At 43.0% G+C, this 23,951-nt stretch overlaps 2 protein-coding genes across 5 annotated transcripts in view; both read left to right on the plus strand.

Annotated features, from left to right (window-relative positions):
• Positions 1–92: 92 nt before the first annotated feature.
• MAPK1 (mitogen-activated protein kinase 1) overlaps positions 93–23,951 on the plus strand; it is a 92,776-nt gene continuing 68,917 nt past the window's right edge. The window contains exon 1 of one of the 4 annotated variants that reach the window (XM_022551410.3): positions 93–364. In XM_022551410.3, the coding sequence (XP_022407118.1) occupies positions 249–364 (116 nt within the window). In that variant the 5' untranslated portion in view covers positions 93–248. The remainder of the gene's footprint in view (positions 365–23,951) is intronic. The other 3 variants (XM_022551404.2, XM_022551403.2, XM_022551405.2) reach the window with 3 other exon arrangements.
• On the plus strand, positions 371–23,843 carry LOC149747589 (large ribosomal subunit protein eL39-like). The gene has a single exon (XM_089894801.1). The coding sequence runs from the start codon at positions 4,147–4,149 to the stop codon at positions 4,354–4,356; it is 210 nt and encodes a 69-aa protein (XP_089750927.1). The 5' UTR covers positions 371–4,146; the 3' UTR covers positions 4,357–23,843.

Genomic DNA, 23,951 nt, shown 5'->3' on the forward strand with positions numbered 1-23,951 from the left:
GCCCTCATCGGCGCGCGCCCCTCCCTCCGCCTGCCGGCCCGCCCGTCAGTCAGTCAGGCAGGCAGTCGGTCCGAGCGGCTGCCTGCTCCTCGGCTCTTCCGAGCGGCGGTCTCCCTCTTCCCTCCCGGCCAGCGGCGGCGGCGGCTGCAGCGGCGGCGGCGCGGTCCCCCGGGAGGCGCGGCGTGGGCCGAGCGGCGGCCGCGGAGCGTCGAGCCCAGCGCGGCGGGTGCGGCGGCCCGGCAGCCAACATGGCGGCGGCGGCGGCGGGCGCGGGCCCCGAGATGGTCCGCGGGCAGGTGTTCGACGTGGGGCCGCGCTACACCAACCTCTCTTACATCGGCGAGGGCGCCTACGGCATGGTGTGGTGAGTGTCCGCGCCCCGCAGCTCGGCCGCCCCCGCCTGGGCCTGGCGGACGCAGCCGCGGTCTCGCCCGGGCCTCGGCCCGGCCCCGGCCCTCGACCTCGGCCCCCACCTGGGCTGCGCCGTCGTCCGCGAGCTGGGGGCCTCGGGCCGGGTCGGGCCTTCGGCCTGGGCGTTGCTGCTCGCTGGGCCCGAGGGGCGGAGGCTGGGGCCGGGACCCCGGGACCGGCAGTGAGACGCCCCCGCCCCCAGTGTGCGCACAGCGCGGCCTCGAATTCCTTCGGATGCTCGTCGCGGCGTGTGTGCACAGCTCCGAAATAATCATTTGATTTTCCTCCCCTCGCCTGCGTTTTCCGCGAACGGCTTTCGTTAAGTGCCTTCCGTGGTGCCAGGCGGGCTCTCCTACGCAGGCTTTCTAAAAGGCGTTAGTGGCACCAGTGTTCGTTGTGGAATATTTCAATCTTGAAGTCTTCAAAGGGTTTTTAATACCGTAGCGCTAGCGTTTCAGGAAGGATAAGCCAGTATTGCTCTTTTAGTTTATTAAGGAGTCATTTGGAGTTGGGCCTAATTTGACTTGTTTTTCTTTTGCCCCGCGTGGGCTCTCTTACCAGCATAAAGGTATCCAGACGTTTTAGCACAATTACTGTGAACTTTCCTTGTTAATGCTTTAGTGGTAAGTATGTGTGTAGCCCTAATGGAGTTCTTGGCAGAATCACATTCAGGCGCTCTCGTCTCGATCCAGCTCACCGAAACGTTTGTGGAACCGGGGTGACAGTCTTGTTTTTCATTAGAACCACCTAGCTGTCGTGTTTTGTGCTGGTGAAGACCTGTGCAAGTGTAGACTCCCTTACACCGAAATTTTCTCGTGATTGTGTCTTTTCTGTTGAACGAAGGAAGCGAACTAATATTTATTGAACACTTCGTGGCAGGTACTGTGCTAGGTCCATTATCTCATTTGAACAAACAGCTGGAGGGAGGGGAACGCGGTGATGTCTTTCAGATGAGAAAGTATTTCGAGGTGAAACCAGTTCCTAAGGTCATACAACTAAAGAGGCATACTTGAGATTGTGGACTGAGATCCTGTTTCAGTTGCTGCAGCTCTTTTCATTACACCCCACTTTCCTTAAATAGTGTTATTAATCATATTAGAATTTTAGGATGTTTTAACTCTTAGCATTTCTATTTCAGAAATGTATTCAAATTTGAATGATCATAATTTTAGAAATACCATAGAGGGCATGTTTTGCCAAGTGTTAAAATTATTTTTTAAAAAAAAGACTTTAATTGAATCTTGAATATTTTCATACTCTTCAGGAGCAAAATGTTTCACAGTGCACAACTGTGAAAATTAACATGAACTCAGAGGCTTAGGAGCCAAAAGAGAAATTAAATTAGGTCAGGCCTAAAAGAAATAAGGTCCTAGAATGTAACGAAGAGAAAGAACTGCCCACAGCATCACTTCTGTTGCACCTGCTGGTAAATATCCCAGTAAACATGTCTCTTTATGAGAGGTTCAGAATTGCCCATCACGTCCTTCAGCCCTTTAAAATATGTACTAAAAAAAACTAGTTTTATGATATTTCAGTTGAAAGTTTTTTTTATTTCTTTTTAATCTGAAGCTGATTCAGATAATTTTCTGGTAATTTTCTGTCACTGCTGTAGGCTTATTTGACCTTCTCAGTCTCTGTCAGGTGAAATATCAAGTCCTCTTAATGTGATGTTCTTTTCTTAAGTAAGATCCAAGTACAAATATTATTGGGATTAGAGTCTGGGTCCAAATTATAGCTTTTTATCTTCAGGTTGATGATATTTATTTAATATAAGAACTTAATCTACGTCGTATGCTATTAGCATTTAGTAAATGTTGGTTAACAATGCTGAGTTTATGGAGGATTTCTTGATTGAAATGTTAATATTTGAATAGTGACATTTTTAAAAAATTAATACTTCCAGAAGGATTTAAGGATTTTCAGGAAAAGAGGTTTTTCTTTAATTTCCTGAATCAATTCATTAGGAATTTGCCTTTTTCTTGCAGAGTCCTTTCCTAATCATCAAGTGGAGGATATAAAGATGAAAAGTGGAGTTTGAATTGGGTCTTTAGGAGTGAGTGTGATTTTGATAGAAAGATAATAGGTGAAAGTGACAGTTTGAGCTGTGGAATCTAATCCTGGAAAAGTATTTAGGTGACAAACTTGTAGAGGACTCTAAAGGCAAAACTGAATTTGGTTGTATATTTGTGCAGTGGAGATGCATAAATGTTTTTGAAAAGAGTCAGGCACATGGTCAGTTTTGGAATTTGGGGGGAGGATAGACCAACACTGGTGGAAATGACAGGAAAAAAAACAGGTGGGGAATCACCTAGACTGTTGTAACCTTCTAGAGGTGAAGTAATATAGTGGGCGTGGAAAATAGCAGAGGAGATGAGAGCCCTTATGAAGATAGAATCAGTAACAGGGGCTCTTGTCAGAAGAGTGGTGGACTTCTAATCATGGCAAGTGTGGGATGAAGCAGAGGATGATGAGTGAGGTCTTAATGGGTAAGAGGTGAGAGAGGTGGGATTTGGATTTGAGAGGGATTTCCAGGCTTGATGATGTGGCATGGACATGGCTGTTAATTCCAAGGCTTCTAGCGTGGGAGCCTGGGAGGATGGTGGTGCTGTTATGAGAGAAGGAATACCATATAGGCAGAGGAGGTTTGCTGAGGAGAAATAGTGAGTTCTGGTTTGGACTTGTTAAGTTTGTGATGCCTTTAGGCCATTTAAGCTATATCCAGAAGGCATCTTGAAAATAAGAGGGAAGTAAAATCTGGAGATGAAAATTTGTGTGATAGTCTTGGGTGGAGGAGCACAGATTCTTTTTTTTTTAATTAATTTTTGGCTGTGTTGGGTCTTCGTTGCTGCGTGCAGGCTTTCTGTAGTTGCAGCGAGCTGGGGCTACTGTTCGTTGCGGTGCACGGGCTTCTCATTGCAGTGGCTTCTCTTGCTGCGGAGCACGGGCTCTAGGCACACTGGCTTGAGTAGTTGCGGTGCATGGGCTTAGTTGCTCCGTGGCATGTGGGATCTTCCCGGACCAGGGATCAAACCCGTGTCCCCTGCATTGGCAGGCGGATTCTTAACCACTGTGCCACCAGGGAAGTCCAGAGGACAGATTCGTATTTGAGGTCATTGGTTAGGTGAAATTGCATGCGTATGTTCTGTATGTTACCTTTTTAGTGAAACAATCCACAACATTCATTAGATTTTCAAAGGGTCCATTATCCCAGAAAGGTTAAGAACCAGTGAGACAGAAGAGAAAGACCAAAGAGGTAGCTCTGGCAAACAAGTGCTTTTAATAGATGAGCAGAGGAAGGGGAAGCTCTGGACTGGTGAGATGTATAAGAATCAGGGAAAAAAAAAAAAAGTATGAAAGAGGAGAAATTGAAGCTCTTTGCTTGGTCATCTAATTAAGATAAGTATTTTGGATAAGTTCAGTTTGAAACACTTTCTAAAATGTGACTGAGAGGTCGTGGGGTCATCTCCATAGAGACACTAATTGAAGCCTTGAGAGTGGACAAGATGAGAAAAATGTGAGAGCTGAGCCAAAGGAATGCCTGACTTTAGGTGTCAATAGAGGGCAAGTTACAGAAGAGGATGGAGGAAATGTGGTCGGAGACCAGAGAACCAGAGTTCACACTATCAAAGGAGCCAAGGGAGGTCGTGGTCATTAGGGATTGGTTTAAATACTGTAGAGAGCACCGTGCAGCTGGAAGAGCAGCTGTTAGATTTGTTAACTTTCAACTCCTAACAGATGGGCTCTCTTCTCTTCTCTGCCATCCTGTGTGTGGTTGAGTTTGCTCCTCACCATGCCTTCTCACAAGACTTCAGGATCAAGCGATTCTTGGCCAAGAAACAAAAGCAGAATCATCCCATTCACCAATGGATTCCAGTGAAAACTGGTAATAAAATCAGATACAACTCCAAGAGAAGACATTGGAGAAGAACCAAGCTGGGTCTATAAGGAGCCTTGCATATGAGGTGGCACACATATTTATGCTGCATCTTACCATGTCACTCTGAGAACATCACTACTGTCTGAACAGCTGGATGTGTTTTATTGCGAAAATGATTTTTCTCTTTGTGTGTTTGTGCACTAGTGCTTTGGCTGAGTAATAAATATGTGAGACCTTAAAAAAAAAACCAAAAACCAGATGGTTCCTACTAAAATTTCATTGTGATCACATTCCTGATGGTATAATATCCTGTCCTGTGAAGTTTTTTTGTCGTTATGGCAGACTAATAGAACTTTTGCTACGTTTTGTTTTATAAACATACATACATTAATTAATTAACATACGTTAATTAATCCTCACACTGTCAAGGTGGTTACTTTAAGTAAGTGGGAATTTGAGACACAGAAGGGTTAACTTGCCCATGGACACCCAGCTCGCAAGTGATAGAGTGTCCTAATCTGGTTCCTGAGTGATACTCAACCAAAGACCCAAGTTGAGAAAATACATGTTTTCAGTAACAGAAAATATCTGTTGTCTGCTTTTTGCTTGTGTCATGTTTTTTTTTTTTAATTAAAAAAATTTTTTTTAATTTCTTTTTTGGCTGCCTTGGGTCTTCGTTGCTGCACGCGGGGGCTACTCTTTGTTGCAGTGTGCAGGCTTCTCATTACAGGGGCTTCTCTTGTTGCGGAGCACGGGCCCTAGGCGCGTGGGCTTCAGTAGTTGTAGCTCACGGGCTCTCTAGAGTGCATACTCAGTAGTTGTGGAGCACGGGCTTAGTTGCTCTGCAGCATGTGGGATCTTCCTGGACTAGGGCTCGAACCCATGTCCACTGCATTGACAGGCGGATTCTTAACCACTGTGCCACCAGGGAAGCCCTGTGTCACGTTTTAGCTTTTGTTTTTGTTTTTGTTTTTCACATTTTAGCCTTTTAAAAAACCTTTCAGGGCTTCCCTGGTGGCACAGTGGTTGAGAGTCCGCCTGCCGATGCAGGGGACACGGGTTCGTGTCCTAGTCTGGGAGGATCCCACGTGCCGCGGAGTGGCTGGGCCCGTGAGCCGTGGCCGATGGGCCTGCGCATCTGGAGCCTGTGCTCCGCAATGGGAGAGGCCACAGCAGTGAGAGGCCCACGTACCACCAAAAAACCAAAAACCTTTCATACGAGGTTATTCACTCAGAAAACTTTAACTGAGCACTTCTTATATGCTAGGATGCACATGGTCTCAGCCTTTTAGTACCCCTTAGTCCAGATAGTGGGATGGAGTTGGGCAGTAATGGAAAGAATGTACCAGTGTCATACAGAAGGGACGTGTGCAGTATTGTGAGGAAAAAAGAAGGCCTGAGTGACAGGGGGCTGTCTTTGTATGGCTTCACAAACTTTTGAGCTGGATGTTGATATGTGACTGGGATTTTGCCTTGAGAAGTGCATTCTAAGGTAGAGGAAGACGTACATGCAAAGGCACAGAAGTATGAAAACAGCACATCAGGTCAGGAAAACCAGGAGTTGTTTGGGAAGCTAGGGGTATGGGTTGAGTGCCTTCGGAAGAAACCTGGAGTTGAGACAGTTGGGATGGGCCTGGCCAGATTCTGAAGGACATTGTTTACTGAGTTTAGACTTGATTTTTTAGGTGAAAGTCATTAGAGGATGTCCTTTTTCTGCCAGTTCCTCATCACATTTTGTGTTCCCTTCCTTGTCTCTCTTATGCTCTCTACCTGCTTGTGCTTATTTTCTCTTCTTTCTTCTTATCTAGGGGTATTCAGTGGGTGTGATTTTTACCCCCTCTCCAGTGGCATTTTGAAATGTATGTGGGTTAGGTTTTGTTTTTTGGTTGTTAAATTGATTGGGGAGTGTTATTGGCCTTCGGTGTGTGTATGGTCAAGGCAGATGTGCTGAACAACCTGCAGCTCATGGTGTAGTCCTGCACTGGAGGACCATCCTGCTAAGAGGCCAGCAGTATTTCCCTCCAACCCATCCCCAAGAAACACTGGGCCCTGTTCAAGTCCTGTCTTCCTCTAAGGTTCATCTCCTCTGTAAACTTGTGCTTATTACTCTCTGCTGTAGTGCTCCCTCCTGCCCTCCCTGGAACTCTGCTGGGTATTTGTACCACCTGTTTGAAAGGCAGGGCCAGCAGTAGTACATATCATCTATAAAGGCTCGAGACCTGGAAACGCATCTGGATTCAGATTCATAGTTTTGCTTGTTAACTGTTAATTTAACTTTTAATAAAAATGTCTCTTCTATGCTTTTTGGAGCTCAAAGATGTGAGGAGACCAGCTTAGATGAGCAGCAGAATATCCAGAGTTTCTGAACGGTTTTGAGTGCAGGTAAAACTCAAACAAAATTAAATTTATATTAATAACAGCCTGGTGGTTAGCTCTAAATGATAGGCCATTCCCATGAATTTAATGGGAATGCTCTCAGTTCTCAAGTATTTATAAAAAGAGTCTCATGAAAAGCATCCAAGTTGAGTTTTCCCAGGAATCATCTATAATTTATTCCTCATCTCACATTAACATATCTACTAAGTAAAAAACAACTGATTCCCCAACAAACATCTAGAGCTACCTCACCATCATGCATCCAGCCTGTTCTACCTGCCCACCTGCCTAACCCTGAAATGCTTTTTCTCCCCGTTTGCTTCTCTTGGGGCTCCCATACATTGGAAAGTCAACCGGATAGACATTCTCCAAGATTTCTCTCAGATGCTGAGTCTTAGGGCAGGCTCTGGGTTCTGAACCCATCCACAGCTAGTAGGAGCTGGGAAGTGGAGTGTATGTATGGGTGGGGTCTGCATGAGATATGCCATGACCAACTGACTAACATTAGTTGATCTTGAGCAACTTCCTCTCCCTTTTTTTAAATTAATTTATGGCTTCGTTGGGTCTTTGTTGCTGCACGCAAGCTTTCTCTAGTTGTGGTGAGCGGGGGCTGCTCTTCGTTGTGTGTGGGCTTCTCATTGTGGTGGCTTCTCTTGTTGCAGAGCACGGGCTCTAGGAGCACAGTCTTAAGTAGTTGTGGCGCGCAGGCTCAGTAGTTGTGGCTCGTGGTCTCTAGAGCGCAGGCTTAGTAGTTGTGACGCAAAGGCTTAGTTGCTCCGCGATATGTGGGATTTTCCTGGACCAGGGATCCAGCCTTGTGTCCCTTGCATTGGCAGGTGGATTCTTTTTTTCTTTTTTTTCTTTTTTTTTTTTTTTTTTTGCGGTATGCAGGCCTCTCACTGCTGTGGCCTCTCCCGTTGCGGAGCACAGGCTCAGTGGCCATGGCTCATGGGCCCAGCCGCTCCGCGGCATGTGGGATCTTCCCGGACCGGGGCACAAACCCATGTCCTCTGCATCGGCAGGCGGACTCTCAACCACTGCGCCACCAGGGAAGCCCCTGGCAGGTGGATTCTTAACCACTACACCACCAGGGAAGTCTCCTCTCCCATTCTTGGATTTAACCGAGCATCTCCTGTGCCTGCTCTGGTCCATGTTCCTGCCCTCCCTCGGGAATGTTGCAGTGCATTGTTGGAGACAGACTGATAAGGAAATAAATTACTGTGTCGTGTGGTAAAAACACTGTTCTGAGATCATTCTGGACAGAGCAGCTAACTCCACTTGGGCTTCCCAGTTACTAATTAAATCAACAAATAGTGTATGTATACACCAGGCACGCACTAGTTGTTTCACTACATTGGTAAATCTAGCCCTCAGGGAGCTCATGGTCTACGGGTGCCTGGCTGAATGGGAGTGGCTTGAAGAGAGGATTAGAAAGGTTTGGTCAGGCCTTGGCTTTAGGTTCCTTCTAAGGAGTTTCCTTTTGGGAATTCCCTGGCAGTCCAGTGGTTAGGACTCCACGCTTCCATTATAGGGGACATGGGTTCGATCCCTGGTCAGGGAACTAAGATCCCACAACCCGCATGGTGTGGCCTAAATAGATAAATAAATAGTTTCCTTTTACTTCTTTTTTTTATAGTACTTATCATAGACATGTCTAAGATACTTTTTTCAGTTTATTGATAAATCATTTAAGCCCAGAATTAAAGCCTTGAGGAAAATTATTTTCTGTACTATAAAGTTAAAGAACTTTCTAATACCGTTGTTCCAGAGTAATAGTTTACCTCGAGTGATTAGGTTATTCACGTGTGTTTGGCTAAGAGAGAGTTTTTAACTGAGTGGCTGGAAGGAATGTTCTTTGTTTTTCTTTTTTTTAAAATAAATTTATTTATTTTTGGCTGCATTGGATCTTCATTGCTCCACGTGGGCTTTCTCTAGTTGTGGTGAACTGGGGCTACTCTTTGTTGTGGTGCGTTGGCTTCTCGTTGCGGTGGCTTCTCTTGTTGCGGAGCACAGGCTCTAGGCACGCGGGCTTCAGTAGTTGTGGCACGTGGGCTCAGTAGTTGTTGCTCGCGGGCTCTAGGGCACAGGCTCAGTAGCTGTGGCGCATGGGCTTAGTTGCTCCGTGGCATGTGGGATCTTACTGGACCAGGGCTCGAACCCGTGTCCCCTGCATTGGCAGGCGGATTCTTAACCACTGCGCCACCAGGGAAGTCCTTAGACCAAATGTTAATGTTGCCACATTGTCATTGGGAATATTGGGAACACTGTCATTGGGGAATGTATAGTGAAAAATGTAGAGTTTCAGAGATAGGGAAATTCTTAAATAGAACTGATTAAAAGTAATTCTGGGGAAAAAGTAAGTACAGTCTTATTTATAGAACAAATAGTTTTAGCTGCATAGCTAAGGAAAATAAGCAAAACCATTACATTTCTCCAATTAATACCTAAATTGACACTGATCACAGGTCAGGCTTGCAAAGTAGAGAGTAAAACCTATAGAACGTACCTTGGTCACAAGGATTTATCTTGAGTCAGTAGCTAAGTTCAGGATACTGTTACTTATTGCTTCAGTAGATATGTAAAAATGTTTAGTTTGGGGCTTATTTGAGATTTCCTTCCATTTTCAGTGTATCAGTGCTGAACCCATCCTCAAACTTCTATTTCCCTCATTACATCATCTTTCTGTTTCATGGTTGAAACAGATACTTTTTTTTTTTTTTAAAGGATCAATATAATCCTTTCCCATGAGTTAATTTTTACCTCAGGACTATATAGACATATAAAAATATTTGATGTTATGTTTCAGACCAGTGAGAAACCATTTGATAGGAATGCTAAGTAATCCATTATCTATTACCATTTCTAGGTATGTTCATTGAGCCATTCTACCTGTTGTGTGTTTTGCTGTTTTCAAGCATCCTTTCAGGACAACTCTGATCCCTTAATTCAAGTGATGGTAAAAGTGGTATTCCTTAAGAGTGTTGTAAATTATTTCTTTAGTCCAAAGAGCTGGAAAGAAAAGACTTTTTTTTTTTTTTTTTTTTTTTTTTTGCGGTACGCGGGCCTCTCACTGTTGTGGCCTCTCCTGTTGCGGAGCTCCGGACACGCAGGCTTAGTGGCCATGGCTCACGGGCCTAGCCGCTCCATGGCATGTGGGATCTTCCCGGACCAGGGCACGAACCCGTGTCCCGTGCATTGGCAGGCGGACTCTCAACCACTGTGCCACCAGGGAAGCCCGAAAAGACATTTTTGATTCTTTGACCACTCTGACATAACTGTTGGAAAGAGCCATTTGTTTCCTGCCACAGAGAAAGTATAAGACAGAAATTAGTCATAAGAGGGCTAAAGTTTTATAGAAACTTTAGGAATGCTTCTGGGTACCCCAGCAGGCAGAATGTAGCATTCAAGAACTGGTAGATGTTTATCTAGCATCCTAGAATGTAGTGCTTAACTATAAAAATGTAAATTGGAAAATATTTTGGCCTTATGTGGTTTTTGGCTTTAGCAGGAAAGCCTCTAGTGTTTCCCTGTTAAGATGCTGGCATTAGGCTGAGGTGTATTTTATTTATTATATTTACAGAAATATCCATCCATCACTTCTATTTTGGTTTTTTTTAACATAAATAAGTGAATTTTCTCAAATGTCTTTTCTGCCTTAATGGAGGTGATCATATGGTTTTTCTCTCTTTAGCATTGAGGATCATACTAATGGATTTCCTTATACTGAATCTTCCTTGCGTTCTTAGAGTAAATCCTAGTTGGTTATGTTGTATTTTTCTTTTGAATTTTATTTTATTTATATTTTATACAGCAGGTTCTTATTAGTTGTGTATTTTATACATATTAGTGTATATATGTCAATTCCAGCCTCCCAATTCATCCCACAACCACCACCACCCCCTCACCACTTTCCCTCTTGGTGTCTATGTGTTTGCTCTCTACATCTGTGTCTCTGTTTCTGCCCTGCAGACTGGTTCATCTGTACCATTTTTCTAGGTTCCACATGTATGCGTTAATATACGATATTTGTTTTTCTCTTTCTGACTTACTTAACTCTGTATGACAGTCTCTAGATCCATCCGCATCACTACAAATGACCCAATTTTGTCCCTTTTTTATGGCTGAGTAATATTCCATTGTGTATATGTGCCACATCTTCTTTATCCATTCATCTGTCGATGGGCATTTAAGTTGTTTCCATCACATGGCTATTGTAAATAGTGCTGCAATGAACATTGGGGTGCATGTTTTTGAATTAAGGTTTTTTTGAATTATGGTTTTCTCTGGGTATATGCCCAATAGTGGGATTGCTGGGTCATATGGTAATTCTATTTTTAGTTTTTTAAGGAACCTCCGTACTGTTCTCCGTAGTGGCTGTATCAATTTACATTCCCACCAGCAGTGCTAGAGGGTTCCCTTTTTTCCATACCCTCTCCAGCATTTGTTGTTTGTAGATTTTCTGATGATGCCCATTCTAACTGGTGTGAGGTGATACACCTCATTGTAGTTTTGATTTGCATTTCACTAATCAGTGATGTTGAGCAGCTTTTCATGTGCTTCTTGGCCGTCTGTATGTCTTCTTTGGAGAAATGTCTATTTAGGTCTTCTGCCTTTTTTTTTTTTTTTTTGCGGTACGCGGGCCTCTCACTGTTGTGGCCTCTCTGGTTGCGGAGCCCAGGCTCCGGACACGCAGGCTCAGCAGCCATGGCTCATGGGCCCAGCCGCTCCACGGCATGTGGGATCGTCCCAGACCAGGGCACGAACCCGTGTCCCCTGCATCAGCAGGCGGACTCTCAACCACTGCACCACCAGGGAAGCCCCCTTCTGCCTATTTTTTGATTGGGTTTTTTGTTTTTTTAATATTGAGCTCCATGAACTGTTTATATATTTTGTAGATTAATCCTTTGTCCATTGATTGCTTGCAAATATTACCTCCCATTCTGAGAGTTGTCTTTTCGTCTTGTTTGTAGTTTACTTTGCTTTGCAAAAGCTTTTAAGTTTCATTAGGTCCCATTTGTTTATTTTGGGTTTTATTTCCATCACTCTAGGAGGTGGATCAAAAACGATCTTGCTGCTGTGATTTATGTTAAAGAGTGTTCTTCCTATGTTTTCCCCTAAGAGTTTTATAGTGTCTGGTCTTACATTTAGGTCTCTAATCCATTTTGAGTTTATTTTTGTGTATGGTGTTAGGGAGTGTTCTAATTTCATTCTTTTACATGTAGCTCTCCAGTTTTCCCAGCACCACTTATTGAAGAGACTGCCTTTTCTCCATTGCATATCCTTGCCTCCTTTGTCCTAGATTAGTTGACCAGAGGTGTGTGGGTTTATCTCTGGGCTTTCTATCCTGTTCCATTGATCCATATTTCTGTTTTTGTCCAGTACCATACTGTCTTGATTACTGTAGCTTTGTAATATAGTCTGAAGTCAGGGTCCTCCAGGTCCGTTTTTTCCCCTCAAGACTGCTTTGGCTATTCAGGGTCTTTTGTGTTTGCCATACAAATTTTAAAGGCTTTAAGTTCTGTAAAAAATGCCACTGGTAATTTGATCAGGATTGCACTGAATCTGTAGATTGCTTTGAGTAGTATAGTCATCTTCACAATATTGATTCTTCCAATCCAAGAACGTGGTCTATCTCTCCATCTGTTTGTCATCTTTGATTTCTTTCAACAGTGTTTTATAGTTTTCTGAGTACAGGTCTTTTATTTCCGTGGGTAGGTTTATTCCTAGGTATTTTATTTGGTTTGTTGCAATGGTGAATGCAATTGTTTCCTTAATTTCTCTTTCTGATCTTTTGTTGTTAGTGTATAGGAATGCAAGAGATTTGTGTGCATTAGTTTTGTATTCGGCAACTTTACCAAATTCATTGATTAGCTCTAGTAGTTTTCTGGTGGCATCTTTAGGATCTTATGATGCTTTGTATTTGTGCAGCATCCATTATAACTTCTCCTTTTTTATTTCTGATTTTATTGATTTGAGTCCTCTCTTTTTCTTGATGAGTCTGGCTAATGGTTTATCAATTTTGTTTATCGTCTCAAAGAACCAGCTTTTAATTTTATTGATCTTTGCTATTGTTTTCTTCATTTCTGTTCCATTTATTTCTGCTCTGATCTTTATGATTTCTTTCCTTCTACTAATTTTGGGTTTTGTTTGTTCTCCTTTCTCTAATTCCTTTAGGTGTAAGGTTAGATTATTTTTTTGAGATTTTTCTTGTTTCTTGAGGTAGGCTTGTATTGCTGTAAATCTCCCTCTTAGAACTGCTTTTTCTGCATCCCATAGGTTTTGGATCGTTGTGTTTTCATTGTCATTTGTCTCTAGGTATTTTTTGATTTCCTCTTTGATTTCTTCAGTGATCTCTTGGTTATTTAGTAACGTATTGTTTAGCCTCCATGTGTTTGAGTTTTTTACCTTTTTTACCCTGTAATTGATTTCTAACCTTCCAGCATTGTGGTCGGAAAAGATGCTTGATATGATTTCAGTTTTCTTAAATTTACCGAGGGCTGATTTGTGATCCAAGATATGATCTATCCTGGAGAATGTTCTGTGTGCACTTGAGAAGAAAATGTAATCTGTTTTTGGATGGAATGTCCTATAAATATCAATTAAATCTATTTGGTCTGTTGTGTCATTTGAAGCTTGTGTTTCCGTATTAATTTTCTGTCTGGATGATTTGTCCATTGGTGTAAGTGAGGTGTTAAAGTCCTGCATTATTATTGTGTTACTGTCGATTTTCTGTTTTATAGCTCTTAGCAGTTGCCATATGTATTGAGGTGTTTCTGTGTTGGGTGCATATATATTTATAATTGTTATATCTTCTTGGATTGACCCCTTGATCATTATGTAGTGTTCCTCCTTGTGTCTTGTAACGTTCTTTATTTTAAAGTCTATTTTATCTGATATGAGTATTGCTACTCCAGCTTTCTTTTGATTTCCATTTGCATGGAATATCTTTTTCAATCCCCTCACTTTCAGTCTGTATGTGTCCCTAGGTCTGAAGTGGGTCTCTTGTAGGCAGCATATATATGGGTCTTGTTTTTGTATCCATTCAGTGAGCCTGTGTCTTTTGGCTAGAACATTTAATCCATTTACGTTTAAGTTAATTATTGATTTGTATGTTCCTAATACCATTTTCTTAATTGTTATGGGTTTGTTTTTGTAGGGCCTTTTTTTCTCTTGTGTATCCCACTTAGAGAAGTTCCTTTAGCTTTCGTTGTAGAGCTGGTTTGGTGGTGCTGAATTCTCTTAGCTTTTGCTTGTCTGTAAAGCTTTTGATTTCTCCATCAAATGTGAATGAGATCCTTGCTGGGTAGAGTAATCTTGCTTGTAGGTTTTTCCCTTTCATCACTTTAAGTATATCATGCCACTCCCTTCTGGCTTGTAGAGTTTCTGCTGAGAAATCAGCTGTTAACCTATGGATGTTCCCTTGTATGTTATTTGTCATTTTTCCCTTGTTGTTTTCAATGATTTTTCTTTGTCTTTAATTTTTGTCAGTTTGACTACTATGTGTCTCAGCGTGATTCACCTTGGGTTTATCCCGCCTGGGACTCTCTGCGCTTCTTGCACTTGGGTGGCTATTTCCTTTCCCATGTTAGGGAAGTTTTCGACTATAATCTCTTCAGATATTTTCTTGGGTCCTTTCTCTCTCTCTTCTCCTTCTGGGACCCCTATATTGCGAATGTTGTTCCGTTTACTGTTGTCCCAGAGGTCTCTTAAGGTGTCTTCATTTCTTTTCATTCGTTTTTTTCTTTATTCTGTTATTCTGTCTTCCAGGGCACTTATCTGTTTTTCTGCCTCAGTTATTCTGCTGTTGATTTCTTCTAGTGGTATTTTTCATTTCAGTTATTGTATTGTTCATCTCTGTTTGTTCTTTAATTTTTCTAGGTGTTTGTTCTTTAATTCTTCTAGGTCTTTGTTAAATGTGTCTTGCAACTTCTTGATCTTTGCTTCCATTCTTTTTCCTAGGTACTGGATCATCTTCACTATCATTATTCTGAATTCTTTTTCTGGAAGGTTGCCTGTCTCCACTTCATTAAGTTGTTTTTCTGAGGTTTTATCTTGTTCCTTCATATGGTACAAAGTCCTCTGCCTTTTCATTTTGTCTGTCTTTCTGTGAATGTGGTTTTCCTTCCACAGGCTGCAGGATTGTAGTTCTTCTTGCTTCTGGGGTCTGCCCTCTGGTGGATGAGGCTATCTAAGAGGCTTGTGCAAGCTTCCTGATGGGAGGGACTGGTGGTGGGTAGAGCTGGGTGTTGCTCTGGTAGGCAGAGCTCAGTAAAACTTTAATCCGCCTGTCTGCTGATGGGTGGGGCTGGGTTCCCTCCCTGTTGGTTGTTTGGCCTGAGGCGACCCAGCACTGGAGCCTAACGGCTCTTTGGTGGGGCTAATGGCGACTCTGGGAGGGCTCACACCAAGGAGCACTTCCCAGAACTTCTGCTGCCAGTGTCCTTGTCCCCATGGTGAGCCACAGCCACCACCACCCCCCCACCCGGCCTCTGCAGGAGACCCTCCAACACTAGCAGGTAGGTCTGGTTCAGTCTCCTGTGGTGTCACTGCTTCCCCTGGGTCCCGAAGCACACACTACTTTGTGTGTGCACTCCAAGAGTGGAGTCTCTGGTTTCCCCCAGTCCTGTCAAAGTCCTGCAGTCAAATCCCACTAGACTTCAAAGTCTGATTCTCTAGGAATTCCGCCTCCCATTGACGGACCCACAGGTTGGGAAGCCCGGACATGTGGCTCAGAACCTTCACTCCAGTGGGTGGACTTCTGTGGTATAAGTGTTCTCCAGTTTGTGAGTCACCCACCCAGCAGTTATAGGATTTGATTTTATTGTGATTGCGCACCTCTTACTGTCTCATTGTGGCTTCTCCTTTGTCTCTGGATATGGGGTATCTTTTTTGGTGAGTTCCAATGTCTTCCTGTCGATGATTGTTCAGCAGTTAGTTGTGATTCTGGTGCTCGCAAGAGAGAGTGAGTGCACATCCTTCTACTCCAACATTTTGAACCAATCCTGTATTCTTTTTTATATGTGCTGTTTAAAGAATAAGTTAAGTATACGTAATCATTGCGCAAATTTGAAAGTAGAACACTGTCAGGACCTTAGAAATGTCTTATCAAATCCCCTTCTAGAGTTGACCACTATCCTCGATTTTGTTGATAATTGTTCTTTTCTGCCTCTCCCCCTTTTTATTTTTTACTTATTAAGAAATTTTTTTTTAAATTTTTTACTTTTATTGAAGTATAATATACATACAGAAATGTGCGCATATCATAAGATTACAGGTTGATAAATTTTCACAAACAAAGCACACCCATGTAACTAACCAGTGTTCAGATAAACAGAACCCCAGCACCTCAGAAGCTCCCCTTGCACTCCTTCCAGTTGCGATTCTCCAGGGGGAAGCTCTATCCTGATGTGTAACAGCATGGATTCATTTTGTTTTGTACTTCCCATGAATGGAGTCGTATAATATGTTTGTTCTCATTGGTAGCTGGCTTCTTTTATTCAGCATCGTGTTTGTGTGGTTGTGGATTATTCATTCTCATTGCAGTATTGGTATTCCATGGTGTGACTATACTATAATTTATTTATCTGTCTTACTGTGAATATGCATTTGGGTTGTTTCCAGTTTTTGGCCATTATTATTAGCACTACTATGACCATTTTAGTGCATGTGTTCTAGTGAACAAGTGTGCAAATTTCTGTTGGGTGTATACCTAGGAGCAGAGTGGCTGCATCACAGGGTATGCATACATTCTACGTTAGTGGATGTTGCCAAGACATTTTCCGAAGTGGTTAAATCGTATTCATGCCCACTATCTGTGTATTAGAGTTCAGACTGCTCCGTATTCTGATCAACATATCATATTTTCTATCTTAGTTTTAGCCATTCTGGGGGGGCATGAAGTGGTATTTGTTGTGGGTTGGGTGTTGTTTGCATTTTCCTGATTATTTTAGCTCTGTTTTATATTAGCCTTTTGGCTATCTTGTGAAGTGTTCAGGTTGTTTGCATTTCTTTTCTATTGAGATTTTGGCCTTTTATTAAATAATAGGAGTTCTTTCTAGATACTGGACATGAGTCTTTTTTTAGGTTTATGTATTGCAAATACCTTCTCCACTTTGGGAGTTACCTCTTCATGCTCTTAAGGGAGTCTCTTTGATTCTGTGTCACAGATTTCAGTTCTCTGGTGAACGTCATCATTTTCTCAGCTGCTTTCTGCTGGCTAGACTGGCAGTGTTCAGAGAAGGGCTGTTGGTGGGAGGAAGCTCCAGGGAAGCAGTAAGGAGCAGGCCTCTGGCCTGTATTGTGCCTGCATTGTGTCTGGTGCAGTTGTACATGTTATGAGATCACAGTTGGGAAGGTTAGAGGAGGTCTTTTCCCTTAGCTCAAGGGAAGGAAAGTAAGGGCACTAGAAGAGCAGACATCACTGGAGAAACCATGGCAGACTGAGGGTATGTGACAGGTTTTTTTGCCAGGTGGCCTTAGCTTCTGAGTCAAGTAGGAGGTTAGGTCGGACATCTGCCAAGAGTGCATTGCCTGGAGGATCGAAGGCTTGGAAAGCATGGCGAAAGTTTGGGACAGCTCTTGTGTGCTTGAAAGTCAACCAGAGATGAAGCAAAGGACTGACCCATCTCCTTGAGAGTGAGGAATCTGTTCACTGCTGTCACCACAGTACCTAGTACACACATTGCACATAGTAGGTGCTCAGAAAATATTTGTCAAATCAGCCAGGTGGAATAGTACCAGTGATGGTATACTGAGGCTGAGCTAGCTAGCTGAGGCTGCTAGCTCTGTGCTTCCTCACATTTCCATTTACTTCCCTATATTATTTGAGTACCTGAATGAAAGAAGAAATAAAGTTCCTCGTGCCCCTTAGGCCTCTTTAAGAGCAGCAGGAACATTTCTCTTTTATCAATTAGAAACTGCATTTAAAAATCTCAGCTCTGGCACTAATAGCTGGGTGATTGACAGCATGTCATTTAACTTCTCAGAGTCTCATTTCACTCTTTGGTGAAACGGGGATCATGCCTTTTGAGTGCTGAAATGACTACATCAACTAAACCACTGTAATCCTGATCCATCGCAATATGGGTTTAGAAGATAAAGCATTGAAATGAATGACTTGGGTGCAGGCTGAACACTTATGTAAGTAGGTAACTTGTGGAGCTTGTTTTGGGGTTTTAAAATTATTTTTTAATTGCAGTAAAATGCATATGACAGAATTTACCATCTTAACCATTTTTGAGTGTACAGTTCAGTAAAGTATATTCACTTTGCTGTATAACAGATCTGTAGAACTTTTTTTATCTTGCAAAACTGAAACTACCCATTAACAGCTGTTCATTCTCCCCTCTCCTCAGCCCCTTTCAACAACCATTCTGCTTTCTCTATGAATTTGACTACTCTAAGTACCTCATATAAGTGAGCATTAATGTCCTCAAGGTTCATTCATATTGTTGCAAATGGCAGGATTTTCTTTGTTATCCATTCATCCATTAATGAACAATTGAGTAGCTTTCACCTCTTGGCTGTTGTGAATAATGCTGCTATGAACGTAGATGTACAAATATCTCTAACACTCTGCTTTCAATTCTTTGGCTATATACCCAGAAGTGGAATGGTAATTCTGTATTTAATTTTTGGGAGAACTACCGTACTTTTTTTAAAAAAATTATTTATTTTTTGGCTGCACCAGGTTTTAGTTGTGGCATGTGGACTTCTTAGTTGTGGTGTGTAAACTCTTAATTATAGCATGCATGCAAGATCTAGTTCCCTGAACAGGGATCAAACCTGGGTCCCCTGCATTGGGAGCATGGAGTCTTACCCACTGGACCACCAGGGAAGTGTCCCCTACCAGACTGTTGTTTTTTTTTGGGGGGGGGGCTGCATTGGGTCTTTCTTGCTGCATGTGGGCTTCCTCTAGTTGTGGCGAGCGGGGGCTACTCTTCGTTGTGGTGCGCGTGCTTCTCATTGAGGTGGCTTCCATTGTTGTGGAGCATGGGCTCTAGGTGCACAGGCTTCAGTAGTTGTGGTGCACAGGCTTAGTTGCTCCATGGCATGTGGAATCTTCCCGGGCCAGGGCTCGAACCTGTGTCCCCTGCATTGGCAGGTGGATTCTTAACCACTGAGCCACCAGGGAAGCCCTACCATTACTGTTTTTTAAAGCAGCTGTACCATTTTACATTCCCACCAACAGTGCACAGGGGTTCCAGTTTCTCCACATCCTCACCAGTACTGCTTTTCTGTTTTTTGATAGTTACCATCCTAATGTGTGTGAGGTGGAGAGTTTGTTTTGATGGGTCCTGTGCTCTGTGTGTTTGGTGTGCTGTCTGTCAGCACTAAATATTTGGAAGCTAAAGTGGGAGTGACTTTCAACAAATATTGTGTTAAGCACTTGCTGGGATAAAAATATGAATAAAACACAACCCTTACCTCAGAGGAGCCTTTAGTAAATACAGTAGGGCGCTTACAGCTTAGAAGTCTGTGTGTATACACGTGTGTATGTATTTTCTCTTTGTTCCTAGACAATTATAAAAGTACTTCTTAAATCATATGGTCGTCTAGCATCACCATTGTTAATGAATTAATGATGCCAAACATTGAAAGTTAAAGAACATTTATTTATTTATAAATTTTGGTTATTTATTTATTTATGGCTGTGCTTGGTCTTCATTGCTGCACACGGGCTTTCTCTAGTTGCAGCGAGCAGGGACTAGTCTTAGTTGCAGTGTGCGGGCTTCTCCTTGCACTGGCTTCTCTTGTTGTGGAGCACGGGCTCTAGGCGCATGGGCTCAGTAGTTGTGGCTCTCGGGCTTAGTTGCTCCGTGGCATGTGGGATCTTCCTGGACCAGGGCTTGAACCCATGTTCCCTGCATTGGCCGGCGGATTCTTAACCATTGGACCACCAGGGAAAGTCCCTTATTTTATTTTGTTGCCACACTGCGCAGCTTCTGGGATCTTAGTTCCCCAACCAGGGATTGAACCCAGGCCCTCTGCAGTGAAAGTGCAGAGTCCCAACTACTGGACCACCAGGGAATTCTTTATTTATTTATTTTTTAAATTGAAGTTTAGTTGATTTACAATGTTAGTTTCAGGTGTAGAAGAACATTTTATTTTTATTTCGTAGGTTTTCAGTGGAATTTTATAAGTCTTCAAGATGAGTTTTCCAATTAGACTAGACTTCATAAGTACTCTGATACTCATAATCCCACAGGTGACTTTAGGAGACTCCTCCATTTTCCTCAGCCCTGGGATGGGGCCTCCAGCGTCTGTCTGTTAGTTGTACTTAGGTGGCCTCCAAGATGAGGCTTACGGCCTCCCTGAGGGGAGAAGTTGGGCATTGCCCTCAAGTTCTCCATTATCCCTTAATGGAGCCAAGTGAGAGTCCCCAAAGGATAGTGTGTGCTGAGAAGGTGGGGAGAGCCCAGCCTACTTCACCTGTGGGGAGTGGCCGGGGGGGGCGGCAGGGATGAGAGGTACTTTCTCTGTTAAGTGGTCTCAGAATTGTCTGCATAGAAAGCGTTCTTCTTTGTTCCTGGAGTTAGTATGAATTGTATTTTTTTTTAATGGTTTTAATGCATATGATGAAACTACCTAATTGCTTTTATGGTGGTCGAGTTTTTTATGAGAGGCCTTACTTGAAGAAAAGCACTAATTATGGGTTATTATTCCTAATATCAGTAATAAATAGTACTTTATCTTTAAAAATATTTCATTGAAATATACATTTAGCCAGGTACACAAATCTTTAATTGTTCAGCCCAGTGAGTTTTCACAGACTGAACACACCTGGGTAATTAGTACCCAGATCAAGAAGCAGAAGTGATAGGCATTCCAGAAGCCTGCTGTGTTCTTCCTTTTAGTCACTACCCACCCCTCACCCACCAGAATAGCCATTATCCTGACTTCTAACATGTTTGCCTGGCTTTGTATTTTATATAAATGGAATCATAAAGTATGTATTCTTTTGTGTGTGGTTTGTTTCACTCAACAGTTGTGAGAATCATATTGTGTGTATTTGTGGTTTAAAATTACTTTTTAAAGTATCCTACTTAACCTAGGAAAGGACTTTACCCATGGCTTTGCCATGCTCTTGATGCTCCAGTTCTGGAAGATGTTTTTAGGTGGTCTTCACATTCTCTTCATTCCTTTTCTAGACCAAATGACACCTACAGTGTTTTCTGTAATCTTGTTTTTCCTCATTTTGTTTGTTGTAGTACTAATCTATTGCTGTGTAATAAATGCCCTACAACTTCGTGACTTAAAACATCAATAAATATTTGTTTTCTCATACTTTCTGTGAGTTAGGAATTGAGTGGGCCTAGCTGGGCAGTTCTGGCTCAGGGCCTCATGAGGTTGCAAGATTTCAGCTGGGGCTGGGGTATCTATCTGCTTCCTAGCTCACCCAGCTGACACACTGGCGCTGGTTGGTTGTGGTGGGGAGATGGGGGGTTAGGACTCAAGTTTCTCCCCGTGGAGCCCTCTGCATAGGCTGCTTGAGTATCCTCACTACATCGTGGCTGGCTGTGCTCTTCCCAGAGAGCACCTTTTTATGACCTAGCCTCAGAAGACATACAGCATCACTTCCACCCCATTTTACTTGTAAAGCAAGTCACTAAGTCTGGCCTATATTCCAGGGGGAGGAGAATTAGGCTTTTGGAGGTTACGGAAGTCATCTGCTATATAGACTCATCTAGTGGAACTGTAGCTAACACAGCTATATTTGGCTTTTAAACTCTCTAAAATAGAATAGAGGTTTTAATGAGATAGTTGGAAACTTAATGTCCCCTACCTTGAGTGGATACCACGTAAGCTGATTGCTATAGTGTAAGGTGGAGCTCAATGTTAAGTGTTGCTATCTTCTGTAACCATTTTACTGCAGTGTCCATTTCACATAAATATCACCTGTTCTTAAAAATGTGCTAATAATTCTTAGGGTTTTGACTCTTTAATGTATGAATTTATACAACTAAGCTTTAAAACTATAATACTTTTTTGTATAAAATATATAACATTTTAATACATTCTGACTAGATCTCCAAGGCTCAGCAGAGGTATAAAATGACACAGTTCAAGTAAATTATCAGATATATCAGAAGTACAAATTTAAGGGGCTTAGTTGAAATATGCTGATCCTCAGAGGGCTGCTTGGTGACCCCTGTGCTCTGCCTCTGACAGGAGAGCTCTGCCTTGCCCTTTGCTGCAGCAAGTTCTCTGCAACTTCTGCCTCTCTTGTCTCATCTCCAAATAACGGTCTGTACCCCCTCACACTGGCAACCCCTGAGTTCTTACTTCAGCAGAGCCAAGAAGGGAGGGGCCACGACCACTGGAATTGGTTCTAAGGGTTGGAACTCATCCCTCGGTCAGATATGTACAGGTCCACAGTCCACTTATGAGTGGGATTAGTGCTGTTTATAAAAGAGACCCCACAGAGCTTCCTGGTCCCTTCTACCATGTGAGGGTACAGTGGGAACTCTGCAAACCAGGAAGAGGACCCTCACCCAACCATGCTGGCACTCTGTTCTCAGACTTACAGCCTCCAGAACTGTGAGAAATAAATTTCTGTAGTTTATAAGCTACCCAGTCTGTGTCTTTTTGTTTTTTTTTAGCAGCCCAAATGTAAGACAATCCCTATGTTTTCTTTAAAGAATTTTATAGTTTTAGCTCTCACATTTAAGTCTTTGATCCATTTAGAGTTACTTTTTGTATATGGTATGGGGTAAGGGTCCAACTTCATACTTTTGCATGTGGCTATCCAGTTGTCCCAGTGTCATTTGTTTTTTTTGTTTGTTTGTTTGTTTTTTGCGGTATGCGGGCCTCTCACCGCTGTGGCCTCTCTTGTTGTGGAGCACAGGCTCCGGACGCGCAGGCCCAGCGGCCATGGCTCATGGGCCCAGCCGCTCCACGGCATGTGGGATCCTCCTACACCGGGGCATGAACCCGTGTCCCCTGCATTGGCAGGCGGACTCTCAACCACTGCACCACCAGGGAAGCCCCAGTGTCATTTGTTGAAAAGACTGTCCTTTCCCCACTAAGTGGTCTTGGCACCCTTGTGGAGTATCAGTTTACCATAGTCAAATGGGTTTATTTCCAGACTCTCATCCATTCTGTTTGTTTATCCTTGTGTCAGTACCACACTGTCTTGATTACTTTCTTGATTACTTGCTTTGCAATAAGTTTTTTTTTTTTTTTTGCGGTACGCTGGCCTCTCACTGTTGTGGCCTCTCCCGTTGTGGAGCACAGGCTCCGGACGCGCAGACTCGGCGGCCATGGCTCACATGCCCAGCCGCTCCGCGGCATGTGGGATCCTCCTGGACCAGGGCACAAACCCGTGTCCCCTGTATCAGCAGGAGGACTCTCAACCATTGTGCCTCCAGGGAAGCCTTGCAATAAGTTTTTAAATTGGGCAGTGTGAGTCCTGTCACTTTGTCCTTCTTTTACAAGATTATTTTGGTTATTCTGGTTCCCTTGAGTTTCCATATGAATTTTAGGATTGGCTTGTCAACTTCTACAAAGAAAAGGCTGGTATTCTGATAGAGATAGTGTTGAATCTTTAGATCAACTTTGGGTGTACTGCCATCTTAACAATATTTTGTCTCCTGATCCATGAACATGGGATGTTTTTGCATCTGTTTAAATCTTTCAGCAAAGTTTTATAGTTTTAAGAGCATAAGTTTTACCTCTCTTTTGTTAGGTTTATTCCTAAGTATTTTGTTTTGATGGTATTGTGAATGGAAGTGTTTTCTTGATTTCATTTTTGTTTTTTAAAAAATAGATTTATTTATGTATTTATTTTTGGCTGCATTGGGTCTTCGTTGCTGTGTGCAGGATTTTTCTAGTTGCAGTGAGCGGGGGCTACTCTTCGTTTGCAGTGCGTGGGCTTCTCATTGCGGTGGCCTCTCTTGTTGCGGAACATGGGCTCTAGGCGCGAGGGCTTCAGTAGTTGTGGTGCTCGGGCTCACTAGTCGTGGCTCGCGGGCTTTAGAGTGCAGGCTAAGTAGTTGTGGAGTATGGGCTTAGTTGCTCCACGGCATGTGGGATCTTCCCGGACCAGGGCTCGAACCCATGTTCCCTGCATGGGCAGGCGGATTCTTAACCACTGTGCCACCAGGGAAGTCCTTTTCACTATTTTTAAATGATGCAGCTGTAAACATTTTAGCACAAACAGGACCCCACCCCCACCCCCTCTGAGTAACTTTCTTAGAACCTATTCCCCGAAAATGATTGACCAGGTCAAAGATAGGACTTCTGCAGATTGCTCTCCAGAAATAGCATTTGAATTTGTGCTGTCCCT

This window comes from Delphinapterus leucas, chromosome 14 (genome assembly GCF_059928025.1).
Source record: "Delphinapterus leucas isolate spDelLeu-1000000601 "Yukka" chromosome 14, BTC_Dleu_Yukka2, whole genome shotgun sequence".
Taxonomy (NCBI): Eukaryota; Metazoa; Chordata; class Mammalia; order Artiodactyla; family Monodontidae; genus Delphinapterus; species Delphinapterus leucas.